The following is a 16,367-nucleotide window of genomic DNA, read 5'->3' as shown; positions in this document are numbered from 1 at the left end:
AAGTAATTCCTACCCACTGAGACACAGCTGTTTCTTTAGATGGAACTCATAATAATTACCTGTAGTGGTTCTACCTGCACAGAATTCCTGATATACACCACTGGCTCATTGAGTCTCCAGAAAAGAGTTTCAAAATCCTAGTGATACCCTTTAGCTCAAAATCTTCACACTTTGACATTCAACTACCTACTAACCCTTAATAGCTATCCTTGGAGTGTTTAATGGGGACAGAATAGAGGGAGACTAGCTCTGTATCTAACCCCATACTGTACCTGAGCTGTGAGTTTTGGTAGGGACAGATTAGAGGGAGATTCACTCTGTATCTAACCCTGTGCTGTACCTGTCCTGTGATTAAGGGAAATTCATTCTGTACTTAACTCCATGCTGTACCTATCCTGGTAGTGCTTGATTTGAGAGTGCAGATCGAAGTTTACTCTGTGACCATCTGAACAAGATGATCAAGTTGTTTTCTTGTGACTATAAGAAGTCCTATTTACCTGGCGGAGAGTCAGAAGTGCTGGTTCTGGAACGGCGGCAGCGACGTGTGAGAAACCTCTCACTGATCTTCTTTGCTTCCTCCAGCAATTCAGCATTTTTCTTCTTATCTTCATCTGAAAGCTGCACTTCTGGTAACTTGTCATTCACAAGATCATAGATATGGCCATCACCATCTTAAAAACAATAAATATCAATCAGCAACACAATCTCAATCAAAAACAAGATTGTATATTTATATAGTGCCTTTAACATAATAAAATGGCCCATGGAATCTCACTGAAATACTGTAAAACATAATGATTTATTGAGCTACATAAGTTACAAGAGGAGACTGAAGAGATACTAAGGAGCAAGGCCATGGATGGATTTTAAAATCAAGGCACTGCTTGACTGGGAGCCAATGTAGGTCTACAGCACCCAGGTTGTTTGGAGGATGGGACTTGATGAAAGTTAAGTCACCAGAGTTGTGGATGACTTCAAGAGGGTAAAATATGGGTGGTAAGCTAGGACTGCATGGGAGACATGGGAGACATGACAAAGACGTGAATGAAAGCTTTAGCATCAGATGAATTCAGACATGCAGTAGAGTCAGGCAATGTATAGAGGGGGGAAATGGGTGGTCTTAGCAATATCCTGAACATTTGGTTGGAAGTTCATCTTGGATTCAAACAAAGAGTCACAAACAGTAAACTAACACCGAACATCTCTGAGCCCACCTCAGCTGCATGGTAACTCATCGATTAAAAGGAGGCTGTACAGACGCACAAATCTTTGATGCCCTCGGAAAGTCACTCAGCAAAACTAGTCAGCTTTATCAGGTGCTCTGTGCTTGATCAAATGGTCTCAGCATTTGTCAGAGGAATGGCTGTTGGAAGCAATCACTTGTCTGACCACCTCCACCTCTCACCAACAACCCAAATCCGCAATCCACATCTTGACTCCCACTCTAAGGTCCCAATCATGCCATTACTTATCTATGACCTCGGGTCCCCCTGTGGTCCTGGGTATTGGCTGGGAGCCATGCCTCAAGTCGCCACTGCTCCCGTTGGTAGCAATGACAAGTTGCTAGTCTCTGACTGGCAGTAGCTCTTGGTAAATGAGACTTCTGTTGGAGGGGACCACTGCAGAGGCCCCAAAAGTGGCCAATTTAGTGCCTGAAGGACATATGATACACAAAATGACCCGACTTCTCCACAATGGGTAAGATCCCCATAGCCATGAGAAAATGCTCACATATTATTTGTCTGTCCCTGCTCAAGGGCTCATTGAGGGAAATGCTGTGATTAATATTGTTGTCTTTCAGAATTATATATATTTTTATATAAGTTAAAGAGTGGAAAAAAAAGAAACAGAATGACAGAGTCAAAGAGAGTGAAATTGAGAGACACAGCAAAAGGAAGGCATAAAGGGAGACACAGATATGAGAGAAAGGAGGTGGAAATTATGAGAAAGACAGAAAAAGAGATAGATAATTGAAGAAATTAACCAAGAGAGATAAAGATAGATGAACAGAGAGAGGAAGGAAATGACTAAGAGGAACGGACAAGCGGGGAAAGATACAAAACAAGGGACAGAAACTGACTGACAAAGGAGTGATTGAGAAAGAGGCTGAGAAAGAAGTAAGTAAGAATCAGAAGCAGAGGGTCAAAATCAATGTGAAAAAAGAAGGCAGAAAAAATAATTGCACCATTAATAAGTGAACATAGTAAGTATGATGTGAAGCCAGCCAGGGATCTCTATGCTGAACAATACTTTACCAACAGAGGTCAGGGAACTTGTTGAAGAGAAGGAGGTTCTGGAGTTCCTGCTTGACCGTCTCTGAATAGGACTATGGGATCTGGAAAGGTTAAGAAAAATGTTCAGGCAAAGTTAAAATCTTAAAATTCATGCAGTGTAAATTTAATGGGGTCCTCATTCCCTATCCGAAGAAGAATTTTAATTTTAAATATGTAGGGGAGGGGGAATACACATGCGGGATGGAAACACCAAGCAGAAATGGATTAAACACTAGGAGATAAGAAATAAACAACTGCAGAGGGAAATAAACACCAGGCAGAGTGAATCAATGTCAGGGGAGGAAAAGACTTATTTTAAAAACTCATTCAAGGAACATGGGCATCACTAGCTAGGCCAGCATTTATTGTCCATCCCTAATTGCCCAGAGGACAGTTAAGAGCCAATCACATTGCTTTGGCCTGGAGTCACATGTAGACCAGACCAGCTAAGGATGGCAGTTTCTTTCCCTAAAGGGCATTAGTGAATCAGATGGGTTTTTCCTGATTATTGATAATTGTTTCATGGAGGAGAAAGTGAGGACTGCAGATGCTGGAGATCAGAGCGGAAAAATGTGTTGCTGGAAAAGCGCAGCAGGTCAAGCAGCATCCAAGGAGCAGGAGAATTGACGTTTCGGGCATAAGCCCTTCTTCAGGAATCCTGCCTGACCTGCTGCGCTTTTCCAGCAACACATTTTTCAGCAATTGTTTCATGGTTATCATTCAACTCTTAATGACAGATTTTTATTAAACTCAACCTTCACCATCTGCCATGGCCAGATTTGAACCCAAGTCCTCAGAACATAACGTAGGTCTCCGAATTAATAGCCTAATGATAGTACCACTAGGCCATCACCTCCTTAGGTGAGAGTACGCTGACTGAATGAGCAAGTAGGTTAATGTGTGAGTGAATGAGTGATGAGCGCAAGATGGACTGTATATGAGTGTCAGCCTGAGTGTTTCTTTCAATAATTCCAATATGTATATTTGGATCCTAAAAGCTGTTGGGCTGATTTTTACATTTGGTTAAAGGTGAGTGTGTTGAGTTTTTGGAGGGGTTCTTGTCACGAGGCCCAGTGGGACTTCTCACTATACTTTACCAAATATGCGTCATTAGCTACCCATTCTGCATCTATGGCATCCCTCACATTCAATTCTATCATCAGTTTACCACTGGCAGTGAGGGGCACAGCAGCTACAAAGGCACGCTGCCAAGGACACGTAGCCAGCACAGCTAACACTCCCTCACACATTCAACGCATTTCTTTCATCCTAGTCACTGTCTAACTATCACATTACACCACAGCATACCTTACCGGTCCATAGATACACCCTGTCTAAACACCCTCTCTGAGTTCCCGCTAATCTTTCCCCAACATCTAGTGGGTGTTTGCATCTGGTCATTATCCAGTAGGGACATTACAGTCAAGCAGTCAGTCATGTCTAAACATGAGCTTTTATTAACAGCCAACGAAAGGAAGCACAAAGGTAATTAATACAGGCTCCAGTTTGCCCCTCAAAATACAAAATAAATGCTAGAATGGTTACTCTGACAGATGCTCCTCTGCACTCAGCTAGCATCGACTGGAACAGGGGTCAGTCATTCTGCCTGCCCTGAAGTGCTCAATACAGCTGAGCTCTGTCAGGCACAAGGAGAGCTTTCTCCAACTCAATATCCTCCTCTTCCTACTTCAGACGAAGATTACTCCCAATCCCCAGCTCCTCAACATCCATCATATCGCCTCATACTTTGCACCAGTTGTGCAGAACACAGTTTGCCAGGATAGTGCAGCACACTCAGTCCAGGCTGTACTGGAAGCCACCGACTCGACTGGCCCATGCTGCAGCACTGGACCCTCAGAAGCCCCATTGTTTGTTCCAAAACAGCCCTGATTACACGCAGTATGTGTACCAACTTGGCAAAGACGTCACTCCAGCTGAGTGACCAACACGTAACATCTGAAAGGGACTGCCTGCTGTACACCAAGCCCCCTTCCATCTCAGACATCTTGCTCCCTCAGAGCTGAGAGTACCATAGTGAGGGGGAGTTTAGGTTGATCACTGAACTAGTGCTGTCAATCTTCACACAGGGCTGAGCAAAAATATTACCTTCAGGAGAGGGAGAGAAAAAATAGGTTGGCAATTTCTGCAGAGTTCCTTCCAGGTTGTTCCCCTATTTGTGTGGAATTTCACCAAATGTTGCAGTACTCAGGAGAATTTCCACAGGTGTCCGACTCCACAGTGCTTACCTTATCTGTGATGTTTGATCCAACTCCCTGTCTGGAGAACTGGTGATGTCAGGCAGCACTATTGCTGGTGTCTCACTCATCCTGGGATCAGATCCTAGAATCTAAAATCAGATTTAAAGCACAGATAATTAATGTTAACAAATTAAGAATGAACTCTTCCTACACAAACATCAAAACAAATCAAAATACAATTCAAAATGGCCTTTGCAAATCCTGAAACTTTTAAAATTTATTCATAGTCTGGAAGACTAATTCAAAACCTCCTCACACTAATAATAAGTGCAAAATTAAAATTATACATGTTCTGTGATCACTGCCCTCTCCAAACCCACCCACTATCGCCTAATGCTGTCATTGAACAATGGACTGACAAACAGAATTGCATTTATACAGCACCATTCACTACTTCACGATACTCCAAATAATTTTTTGCCAATTAATTCATTTCTGAATGGTAGTTACTTTGCAATCTTGGAAAATTGTCTGTCCAACAATGCATTAGTCTCTTGATTCTGCTGCTCTGGCAAGAGCATCATTTCCTCAGTACTGTACTTCTAATAGCGTAATGTACCTTCACTACTGACCCCTCCAACAATACAGCACTCCCTCAGTGGTGCTGCTCCAGATGTGTAGGCATAGATTCTGACCGACATTTTTAGGGTGTAACTCGAACCCATAACCTCCTGATTCAGAGGCGAGTGCGCACCCTCCTGAACCACAGTGCACACTTGCAAAAAAAAGGTTTCTTGTCAATGAAACAAAGAACTGTGAATGATGGAGATCTAAATCAAAAACAGAAAGAGCTGGGGAAACACAGCAGGTCTGGCAACATCTGTGGAGTGAAAACAGAGTTAATGTTTAGTTCAGTGATCTTTCAATTTCTGCTCTTGTTTCAGCTTTCTTGTCAGGTTTTGTAGATTTACAGTGATGTTATCCAAACAAAAATCACTGTCAAGACTCGGATATTTCTTTCTCATGCCCCATCAGAAGGTGAATAAACAAAGTAAGGATGTGGGATGGAAGACATTACAATAAGATTTGGGTTTGTTTGAGGAAGCTTATTGGACAGAAGAACTTCAAACACAATTAACCAAACTGTTCATCTACAATGAACCCTATTCCTGAAGAAGGACTTATGCCCAAAACGTCGATTCTCCTGCTCTTTGGATGCTGCCTGACCTGCTGCGCTTTTCCAGCAACACATTTTTCAGCTCTGATCTCCAGCATCTGCAGTACTCACTTTCTCCTAGTTGATTTTAACCTACTGCGAATCCTCTTGCAAGGACGCCTTCCTTGAAGAAGCTCTCTTCCTCCCTCTACAAGATTCCTGAAGAAGGGCTTATGCCCAAAATGTCAATTCTCCTGCTCCTTGGATGCTGCCTGACCTGCTGCGCTTTTTCAGCAACTCATTTTTCAGATCTGTTCATCTACGATGTCAGCTCTGTCATAGTCATCCAATATGTCCCTACCTTTACAATCACGTAGTTTGAGAACCATTTAGAATCATCGAATTATACAATAGACAATAGGTGCAGGAGTAGGCCATTCTGCCCTTCGAGCCTGCACCACCATTCAATATGATCATGGTTGATCATCCTTAATCAGTATCCTGTTCCTGCCTTATCTCCATAACCCTTGATTCCACAATCCTTGAGAGCTCTATCCAACTCTTTCTTAAATGAATCCAGAGACTGGGCATCCACTGCCCTCTGGGGAAGAACATTCCACACAGCCACCACTCTCTGGGTGAAGAAGTTTCTCCTCATCTCTGTCCTAAATAGTCTACCCCGTATTTTTAAGCTGTGTCCTCTGGTTCGGCACTCACCCATCAGCGGAAACATGTTTCCTGCCTCCAGAGTGTCCAATCCTTTAATAATCTTATATGTCTCAAGAGACAGCACAGAAAGAGATCATTTGGACCTTTATGCCTGTGCTAGCTCTTTGAAAGAGCTAACTAATTAGTACAGTACTCCTTGTTCTTAGCACCACACCCCTGGAAATTTTTACAAATCCAAATTCAAATCTAAGAATAAAGTTTAAAAGCATGAAAGCACAAAAGGCCGCTAACTTGATGACCATTCACCCTTCCCCGAACACAAAGTTCCCTGGTGATATCTCCCAGCTAGTACAAACTGTTCATGCTCATCAGTCATTGGTTTGCTATCTCTCTTGATCTCAAATTAAATCTCCTCCAGTCCTCGCGCTGCTTCCACAAAACTTGGTCTCAGGCCAAACATGTATCCTCCCTTCAATAACCCTAAACTCTCCTGCAACACATTGCTATCAGTTAAGATACATGAAAAAGCTCAAAACTCAGAATTACTTGAACACAGAAGAACTTATAGTCAAGCATACTGAGTTAATTTCAACTGCAATACACAATGAGCAGACCTGTCACCTGCCCAGACACACCAGTCACTTTTGTCACCACTGCTGACATTAGATCGGTCTTCCTGAGAGTAAACCTGAGGAAAGCGACTGGCTCAGCCAGAGTCTCCAGCCATGTACTTAGACCCTGCGCAGACCAGCTGGTGGAGGTATTTGCTGATATCTTCAATCTCTCCTTGCTATAATCTGAAGACCCCTTGCTTCAAGAAGACTACCATCATCCCAGTACCAAAGAAAATACATGTAACGTGCCTCAACGACTACTACCAGTGGCTCTGACCTCCATGATAATGAAGTGCTTCGAGAGGCTGGTCATGGCCCATATCAACTCTGGTCTCCCAGCCTGCCTCAATCCCCTGCAATATGGCTACCAGTGTAACAGGTTCACCGTGGACACCACCTCCCTAGCCCTCAATTCATTCCTGGGACATCTGGATAACAAGGATACCTACGTCAGACTTCTACTCATCTACTACAGCTCTGCCTTCATAATCCTGACCAAACTAATCTCAAAACATCGAGACCTAGGTCACAGATCCATCCCCTCTAACTGGATGCTCAGCTTCCTGACCCACAGACCACAATCAGTAAAGACAGACAACAGCCTCTCCTCCATGACAATCTTCAACATAGGCATCCCACAAGGATATGTTCTCAGCCCCTTGCTGTACTCCCTGTACACCCACAGCTCTGCAATCAAATTCTGTACAATTGCCATATACAAATTGCTGATGACACCACCATGGTGGTTGGATATCAAACAACAATGAGACTGGAAGGAGTTAGAGGGCTTGGTGTCATGGTGCAATGATAACAATCTCTCTCTCAATGTCGGCTAAATGAAAGTACTGTTCATTGGCGTCAGAAAGAACAGAGGAGGATGCGCCCCCATCTAGATCAACAGAGCTGAAGTGAGGGGCTCAAAAGGGTCACGTTCCTACGAGTGACGATAACCAACAATCTGTCCTGGACCTCCCACATAGATGCAATGGTCAAGAATGCACAACAACGTCTCTTCTTCCTCAGGTAGTTTAAGAAATTTAGCATGTCCAGAAGGACTTTCACCAATTTTTACAGATGCATCACGGAATGCATTCTATCCAGGTGCATAAAACCCTGGCATGACAATTGCTCTGCCCAGGACCTTAAGAAACTACAGAAAGTTGTGCGCGCAGTCCAGACTATCATGGAAGTCAACATCCCATCTATGGACTGCATTTACACCCCTCAATGCCATGAAAAGGCTGCCAACATTATCAAGGGCCCCTCCCACCCCAGTAATGCTCTTCTACAACCTCTTCCATCAAGAAGAAGATACAAAAGCTTGAGCACACACACACCAACAGAACAAAGAACAAAGAAATTTTACAGCCCAGGAACAGACCCTTCGGCCCTCCAAGCCTGAGCCGATCTAAATGTACTGTCTAATCCTGTTGGTCAATTCCTAAGCATCTGTATCTCTCTACTCCCCACCTAATCTTGCATTTATCCAGATGCATCTTAAATGAATCTACTGTGCCTGCCTCTACTACCTCTGCTGGCAACGCGTTCAAACGCCCATCACCCTCTGTGTGAAATACTTACCGCGGGTACCCCCCTTAAACTTTCCACCTCTCAACTCGAAAGCATGACCTCTCGTTAATGAGTCCTTCACCCTGGGAAAAAGCTTGTCTCTATCCACCCCGTCTATACCCTTCATGATTTTATAAACCTCAATCAGGTTCAAGAACAGTTCTTCTCTGCCATTATTAGACTGCTGAATGGACCTCTCAAACTTCAAATAACATTGATCTTCCTAATGTTAGTCTTACTTTGTGTACTTCCTGTGCAGTTGTAACTTTGTATGACTTGGTCTGTCTAGGCACCCTATGATCTGTATGTCCCTGTTTGCTATGATCTGCCCGTACTGCTCGTAAAACAACTTTTCACTGTACTTAGGTACACGTGACCACAATAAATCAAAGCAAATCAAACACTGTGTGCATGTGTGTGTGAGAGATATGGGGGGTCAAGAGGAGTATGGGAACGGCCCTGATCACTCAGGCTCAGAATGGATAGTAGGCAGATAGCTGTAGGTATAATCATTGTGAGTCTGTTTTGCTTTGCTTGGGACACCATTTCAGGATAAAGGTTTGATAGGATTGGGTTAAGGAGGCATTTCTTCATTCAGAGGGATATGAATCTTTGGGATTCTCTACCCCATCACTGAATACACTTAAGGCTGAGATTCAGGCCTCTCAAGGATCAAGGGATATGAGTTGGAGTGTGGGTTTAAGGTCAAAAATTATATTGAATGGTGCTGCAAGCTTGAGGGGCTTTTTGGGTTTCTGTCTCCTTTTAAAAAAATTGCTCACAAGGAGGTGGGCAGAGATGTCTCTGCCTAGGCCAGTTTTCATCGCTTAGCCCTAATTGCCCGTGAGAATGTGGTAGTGATCAAAGTTTGTGTGAAGATTTGTAGCTCGAGTGCTTGGTGTTGTGGTTCTGTTCGCCGAGCTGGAAGTTTTTGTTGCAAACGTTTCGTCCCCTGGCTAGGCGACATCATCAGTGCTTGGGAGCCTCCTGCGAAGCGCTTCTTTGATGTTTCCTCCGGTGTTTATAGTGGTCTGTCCTGCCGTTTCCGGTTGTCAGTTTCAGCTGTCCGCTGTAGTGGTTGGTATATTGGGTCCAGGTCGACGTGTTTGTTGATGGAGTTTGTGGATGAATGCCATGCCTCTAGGAATTCCCTGGCTGTTCTCTGTCTGGCTTGCCCTATGATAGTAGTGTTGTCCCAGTCGAATTCATGTTGCTTGTTGTCTGCGTGTGTGGCTACTAAGGATAGCTGGTCGTGTCGTTTCGTGGCTAGTTGATGTTCATGTATGCGGATTGTTAGCTGTCTTCCTGTTTGTCCTATATAGTGTTTTGTGCAGTCCTTGCATGGTATTTTGTACACTACATTAGTTTTGCTCATGTTGGGTATCGGGTCCTTCGTTCTGGTGAGTTGTTGTCTGAGCGTGGCTGTTGGTTTGTGTGCCGTTATGAGTCCTAGGGGTCGCAGTAGTCTGGCTGTCAGTTCTGAGATGCTCCTGATGTATGGTAGTGTGGCTAGTCCTTTTGGTTGTGGTATGTCCTCGTTCCGTGGTCTTTCTCTTAGGCATCTGTTGATGAAGTTGCGCGGGTATCCGTTTTTGGCGAATACCTTGTATAGGTGTTCCTCTTCTTCTTTTTGCAGTTCTGGTGTACTGCAGTGTGTTGTGGCCCTTTTGAATAGTGTCCTGATGCAGCTTCGTTTGTGTGTGTTGGGGTGGTTACTTTCATAGTTTAGGACTTGGTCTGTGTGTCTGGCTTTCCTGTATACCCTTGTAGTGAATTCTCCGTTCGGTGTTCTCTGTACCATCACATCTAGGAATGGGAGTTGGCTATCCTTTTCTTCTTCTCTCGTGAATTGGATTCCTGTGAGTGTGGTGTTGATAATCCGGTGTGTTTTTTCTATTTCCGTGTTTTTAATGATTGCAAACATGTAATCGACATATCTGACCCAGAGTTTGGGTTCAATTTGTGGTAGGACTGTTTATTCTAACCTTTGCATAACTGCCTCTGCTATGAGTCCCGAGATTGGTGATCCCATGGGTGTTCCGTTGATTTGTTCGTATATCTGGTTGTTGAATGTGAAGTGTGTTCTGAGGCACAAGTCCACAGACAGCTCTCCCACAGACAGCTCACAGACATGGAAAGAACAATACTGGCGAAGGGACTCAACTACAACCACAGGGACGCCAAGACAGCAGACTTCCTAGCAGCACTAGAATGCACACTCAGGAACAATGGACTGACAGAAGAGACACAACAAACAGTGAGACAAACTGTCGTACCTATGATAATAAGGAAAAGACAAATACATAACCTCAACACCAAGGAGAGGGAAGCACTGAAATCACTAAGAAACGATAAGAATATAATCATACTACCAGCAGATAAAGGCAGAATGACGGTCATCCTAGATAAATCAGATTACATCCAAAAAGCACAACAACTACTTGCAGATATCAACACCTACCAAATGAAGGAATTTGACCCCACCCCACAACTCACCAATAGGATAAATAACACACTAAGGAATCTACAAAAAAATGGACAGATAACCAGAGCTGACCTACAAAGAATGAAACCGGAAAGCAACACCACCCCCAGATTCTATGGATTACCTAAAGTGCACAAACCAGACATCCCACTCAGACCCATAGTATCACTACCAGGGACACCATCATACAAACTGGCCAAAGAACTACAACAGAAACTGAAACACCCGGTCAGCGGATCCAAACACTCTATACAATCAACACAGGAATTCTTGGACATCATCAGAAATATACACATAGACAAAGAAGAAACCATGATATCATTCGACGTGACGGCACTGTTCACTTCGATTGACAAAACCCTAGCCAGAGAAACAATAGCCAACCTACTGGACATACAGAACAGAAAACAGGACGCTGAACCTATCAACAAAGACGGGATACTTAAACTACTGGACTTGTGCCTCAGAACACACTTCACATTCAACAACCAGATATACGAACAAATCAACGGAACACCCATGGGATCACCAATCTCGGGACTCATAGCAGAGGCAGTTATGCAAAGGTTAGAACAAACAGTCCTACCACAAATTCAACCCAAACTCTGGGTCAGATATGTCGATGACACGTTTGTAATCATTAAAAACACGGAAATAGAAAAAACACACCGGATTCATCAACACCACACTCACAGGAATACAATTCACGAGAGAAGAAGAAAAGGATAGCCAACTCCCATTCCTAGACGTGATGGTACAGAGAACACCGAACGGAGAATTCACTACAAGGGTATACAGGAAAGCCAGACACACAGACCAAGTCCTAAACTATGAAAGTAACCACCCCAACACACACAAACGAAGCTGCATCAGGACACTATTCAAAAGGGCCACAACACACTGCAGTACATCAGAACTGCAAAAAGAAGAAGAGGAACACCTATACAAGGTATTCGCCAAAAATGGATACCCGCGCAACTTCATTAACGGATGCCTAAGAGAAAGACCACGGAACGAGGACATACCACAACCAAAAGGACTAGCCACACTACCATACATCAGGAGCATCTCAGAACTGACAGCCAGACTACTGCGACCCCTAGGACTCATAACGGCACACAAACCAACAGCCACGCTCAGACAACAACTCACCAGAACGAAGGACCCGATACCCAACATGAGCAAAACTAATGTAGTGTACAAAATACCATGCAAGGACTGCACAAAACACTATATAGGACAAACAGGAAGACAGCTAACAATCCGCATACATGAACATCAACTAGCCACGAAACGACACGACCAGCTATCCTTAGTAGCCACACACGCAGACAACAAGCAACATGAATTCGACTGGGACAACACTACTATCATAGGGCAAGCCAGACAGAGAACAGCCAGGGAATTCCTAGAGGCATGGCATTCATCCACAAACTCCATCAACAAACACGTCGACCTGGACCCAATATACCAACCACTACAGCGGACAGCTGAAACTGACAACCGGAAGCGGCAGGGACAGACCACTATAAACACCGGAGGAAACATCAAAGAAGCGCTTCGCAGGAGGCTCCCAAGCACTGATGATGTCGCCTAGCCAGGGGACGAAACGTTTGCAACAAAAACTTCCAGCTCGGCGAACAGAACCACAACAATGTGGTAGTGAGTTGCCTTCTTGAACCGCTGCAGTCTGTACACTCATAGTGCTATTATGGCTTTCCAGGATTTTAATCCAGTGATAGTGAAAGAATAGTGATTTAATTGTAAGTGAGCATAGGGTGTGACTTGGAGGGAAACCTGTACCCACTGTCCTAGTATTTTTAGGTGGTAAATGTTGTGGGTGTGGACAGTGCTGTTGGAAGAACCTTGGGTCAGTTGTTATCAGCACATTTTGTAGATGGTATACACTGCTACCTCTGTGCATTGATGGAGAGAATAGTGTTGTATCCATCCTAGTACATTGGTAGCACTTGGAACTCTCAATCAGAAGGTCTTGTGTTTTGGCCTACTCAGGGATTTGAGCAAATAATCCAATCCAGGGAAATATTGCAGGAAAGCAGCACAGTCGCAACTGCCAACTTTTAGATGAGCCAAGACCTTGTCTGCACTCGTGGTGTTGTAAAAGATCTTACAGACACTATTGCAAAGAGGATTAATGGAATTATTCATTTTGTCTAGGGCAATTCCTTAATCAATATCATTAAAGTAAATTATCAGATCATGTGTTTTGTTATTGTTTGTGGACCTCATTTGAACAAATTGGCTGACATGTTTTCTACTTTATAACATTGACCACACTTCAAAAACATTCCATGTGTCTTCCATTCCGTTATCTTGGGCCTGATGTTCTGCCACTTCCTGCCCATTTTGACATGCCTGTGGTCTAGTCATTAAACTCATGGACAGACCACTATCCTGCTCAGGATTAAAATCACCCCACCTCCCCCTTTATCTCTCTCTCTCTTTCTGCATTTATGTTTATAACTTCAGCCTGTTTCCTATCCTGATAGTTAGCCATCAGTCTTTTGTGTTGCATTCAAACTAGGAAGCAACACTGCAACTGTCTGAAAAGATAATAATGAATTTGGTTATTATAAAAAACACAAGTGTGATTCTGCAGTAAGTTGTTACTTACACTGGATGAAGAACTCTGCATTCTTTCCTGATCCTCGCCTCCTTCTTCCTCCTCAGGCAGGGTGGGCATGGTGGGAGCTATGATACAATGTGGACTGCGAGTCAGAGAACCAAGGGAAGGGCAAGATGGGTTGGCCCTTGGCAAAACAAATTGGTTCAGCAAAGTTCGAAGGGAGGAACACGGGGCGTAATCTTCGTCGTCCGATAGCTGTTTGCATATAAAAGGGAAAGCCAGTCAAATCCAAATTAAAAAGTATGTTGTTCAACATGGAAACACCAGAGAGGCTGAAGACAAATTTCAGATTTCAAGTTTCAATTAAAATTATATCTAAAGGAAAACAATCCATCAGCCAAAGAACAACATACCCAATCCAAAAGAGAGCAGCAAAGGTGCTGACTGTAATGTGGCTATGTCCTCCACCCACCCTTCATTGTTTCTGTATTCCTCATGACTCACCTAACTAAAATCCCGATTCCAAGCAAATACTTGGAAATCAATGGATTACATGTGGAGCCCACTACATTCAGTCCAATTAGAGGCTCTGCAAACATTGCTTTTCCAGCCTTATAGTCACATCTAAGGCTGCAATTAGATGTGGCATTGAGGTTATTGGCAAAAGAACCAGAGTGAAAGTGAGGAGAATAATTCCAATGGAGCAAGGGATTACGGTCTGGAATGTGCTGTCTCTAAGGGCAGTGGAAGGAGATTCAACAGTAGCTTCAAAAACAGGAATCAGATAAATGCTTGAAAACAATAGCAGGGCTGAGTGGAAAGGCTAGCTAGACAGAACAAATAGATCGCTTTTTCAAAGACCTGGCATATTCACAATGAGCTGAAGGGGTTCATTCGGTGCTGTTGAATCTGAAATTCTAACGATTCTTCAACATACAATTATGTCATTAAAGTATTTGGATATGTTTGGGTTATTAATGTAAAAGGCATTGAAGAGGATCAGTGGGTGATGATCAAGCTAAAGTATGTTGTCAGATAAAGATCACTGAATTAAATGAGCTGCTCCCGTCCCTGTGGAATTCAAAGTGCAGCCTCCAGGAACTTATGGTCACAGGGGCCATATTCCAAACATGGATGAAATATTTGAAAGATTCTGAATTTAGATCAAGTTGCCCTGTAATCATCTGTACATGTGAGGAAGCGATGGGGAAACTTCAGACTTACTGCAGATGCTGGAGTCTGTGCTTCAGATTCTGGGCTTAATCTTTGCTCTTCAACGGCTTCCTGGGAGCTGTTCCTTAATAATATAAGAAATAAAATAAAGATAAAATTTGATAGCTACTCCTACAATCTTCAAACAGTAAAATAATTTATTATTTTTGCTTCTTTTGTGAGGCTCCAGCCCAAGCAGCTCAGTATCCAACAGTGACACAGTGAGTGGTACCTTTGCCTACGATTCACAAAGCCAATGATACAAATCGTATTTCAGGGATTTGAAAACAGATTCCAGGCTGCTGCTTTCAGTGCAATGAAGGGAGGGAGCGTGGCATTGTCAAAAGGGACAGTACTGACTGAGGGAATGCTGCAATATTGGCAGTGTAATATACTGCTTCAGTGTCAGAGGGATAGTACTGATAGAGTACTGAAGGGATAGCCCTGAGGGAGCATTACATTTTCAGACAGGTAGTACCAAGGAAGTGCTGCACTGTCAGAATGGCAGAAATGAGAGTTAGTACTGAAGGAATATTGCACTATCAGAGAAACCGGCATTGCACCATCAAAGAGTTATTACTTAGGAAGTACAGTTGCTGCACTGAAGGAGTGCTGCATTGCTCTACAGTTTTCATTGAATCATTGCACTGTATCCTTGCAGTGCGGAATGAGGCCATTCATTCCATTGAGTCTGCACTGGCCTTCTGAGGAGCATCCCACCCAGATCCACCCCATTCCCATAACCCTGAACATACATAGCCAATCCACTTAACCTAGACATCTTTGGACTGTGGGAGGAAACCAGAGCACCCGGAGGAAATCCATGTGGACACGGGGAAACAGTCCTCACAGATAGTCACTCAAGGCTGGAATTGAACCTGGATCCCTGCCACTGTGAGGCAGCAGAGCTAACCACTGTGCTGCTATGCTTTGGAGCATCTGTACTGAAGGAAGACTGTACTCAGAAAGCAGCAGTAATGACAGTGTTGCACTTTCAGAAGCCAATCCTGAGGGAGAATTGCACTGTAAAACAGACTACACTGAAGGGTTGGGGTCTGTTTGGAGGTGGCGGAAACTCCCACCCCTCTCCGCCATATTTCCCTCCCCACCCCTCTCCGCCATATTTCCCTCCCCACCCCTCTCCGCCTTCCGCAAAGACCGTTCCCTCCGTGACTACCTGGTCAGGTCCACGCCCCCCTACGACCCACCCTCCCATCCTGGCACTTTCCCCTGCCACCGCAGGAACTGTAAAACCTGTGCCCACACCTCCTCCCTCACCTCCATCCAAGGCCCTAAAGGAGCCTTCCACATCCATCAAAGTTTTACCTGCACATCCACTAATATCATTTATTGTATCTGTTGCTCCCGATGCGGTCTCCTCTACATTGGGGAGACTGGACGCCTCCTAGCAGAGCGCTTTAGGGAACATCTCTGAGACACCCGCACCAATCAACCAAACCACCCCGTGGCTCAACATTTCAACTCCCCCTCCCACTCTGCCGAGGATATGGAGGTGCTGGGCCTCCTTCACCGCCGCTCCCTCACCACCAGACGCATGGAAGAAGAACGCCTCATCTTCCGCCTCGGAACACTTCAACCCCAGG

General features: G+C 44.1%; 1 protein-coding gene across 7 annotated transcripts in view; it reads right to left on the bottom strand.

Annotated features, from left to right (window-relative positions):
* The window catches only part of irag1 (inositol 1,4,5-triphosphate receptor associated 1), a 159,838-nt gene that overhangs the window by 67,361 nt on the left and 76,110 nt on the right, over window positions 1-16,367 (bottom strand). For all 7 annotated transcript variants that reach the window (XM_043705685.2, XM_087996430.1, XM_087996428.1 and 4 more), the window contains 5 exons: window positions 14,776-14,848; window positions 13,600-13,806; window positions 4,520-4,620; window positions 2,256-2,335; window positions 498-671 (listed from right to left, as the gene is read on the bottom strand). In XM_043705685.2, the coding sequence (XP_043561620.2) occupies window positions 498-671; window positions 2,256-2,335; window positions 4,520-4,620; window positions 13,600-13,806; window positions 14,776-14,848 (635 nt within the window). The remainder of the gene's footprint in view (window positions 1-497; window positions 672-2,255; window positions 2,336-4,519; window positions 4,621-13,599; window positions 13,807-14,775; window positions 14,849-16,367) is intronic.

The sequence above is a fragment of the Chiloscyllium plagiosum genome, unplaced genomic scaffold (assembly GCF_037043375.1).
Source record: "Chiloscyllium plagiosum isolate Xiang-an unplaced genomic scaffold, Cpla_swu_hap1 HiC_scaffold_18, whole genome shotgun sequence".
NCBI lineage: Eukaryota > Metazoa > Chordata > Chondrichthyes > Orectolobiformes > Hemiscylliidae > Chiloscyllium > Chiloscyllium plagiosum.
This window is presented reverse-complemented; position numbering and strand designations above follow the sequence as displayed.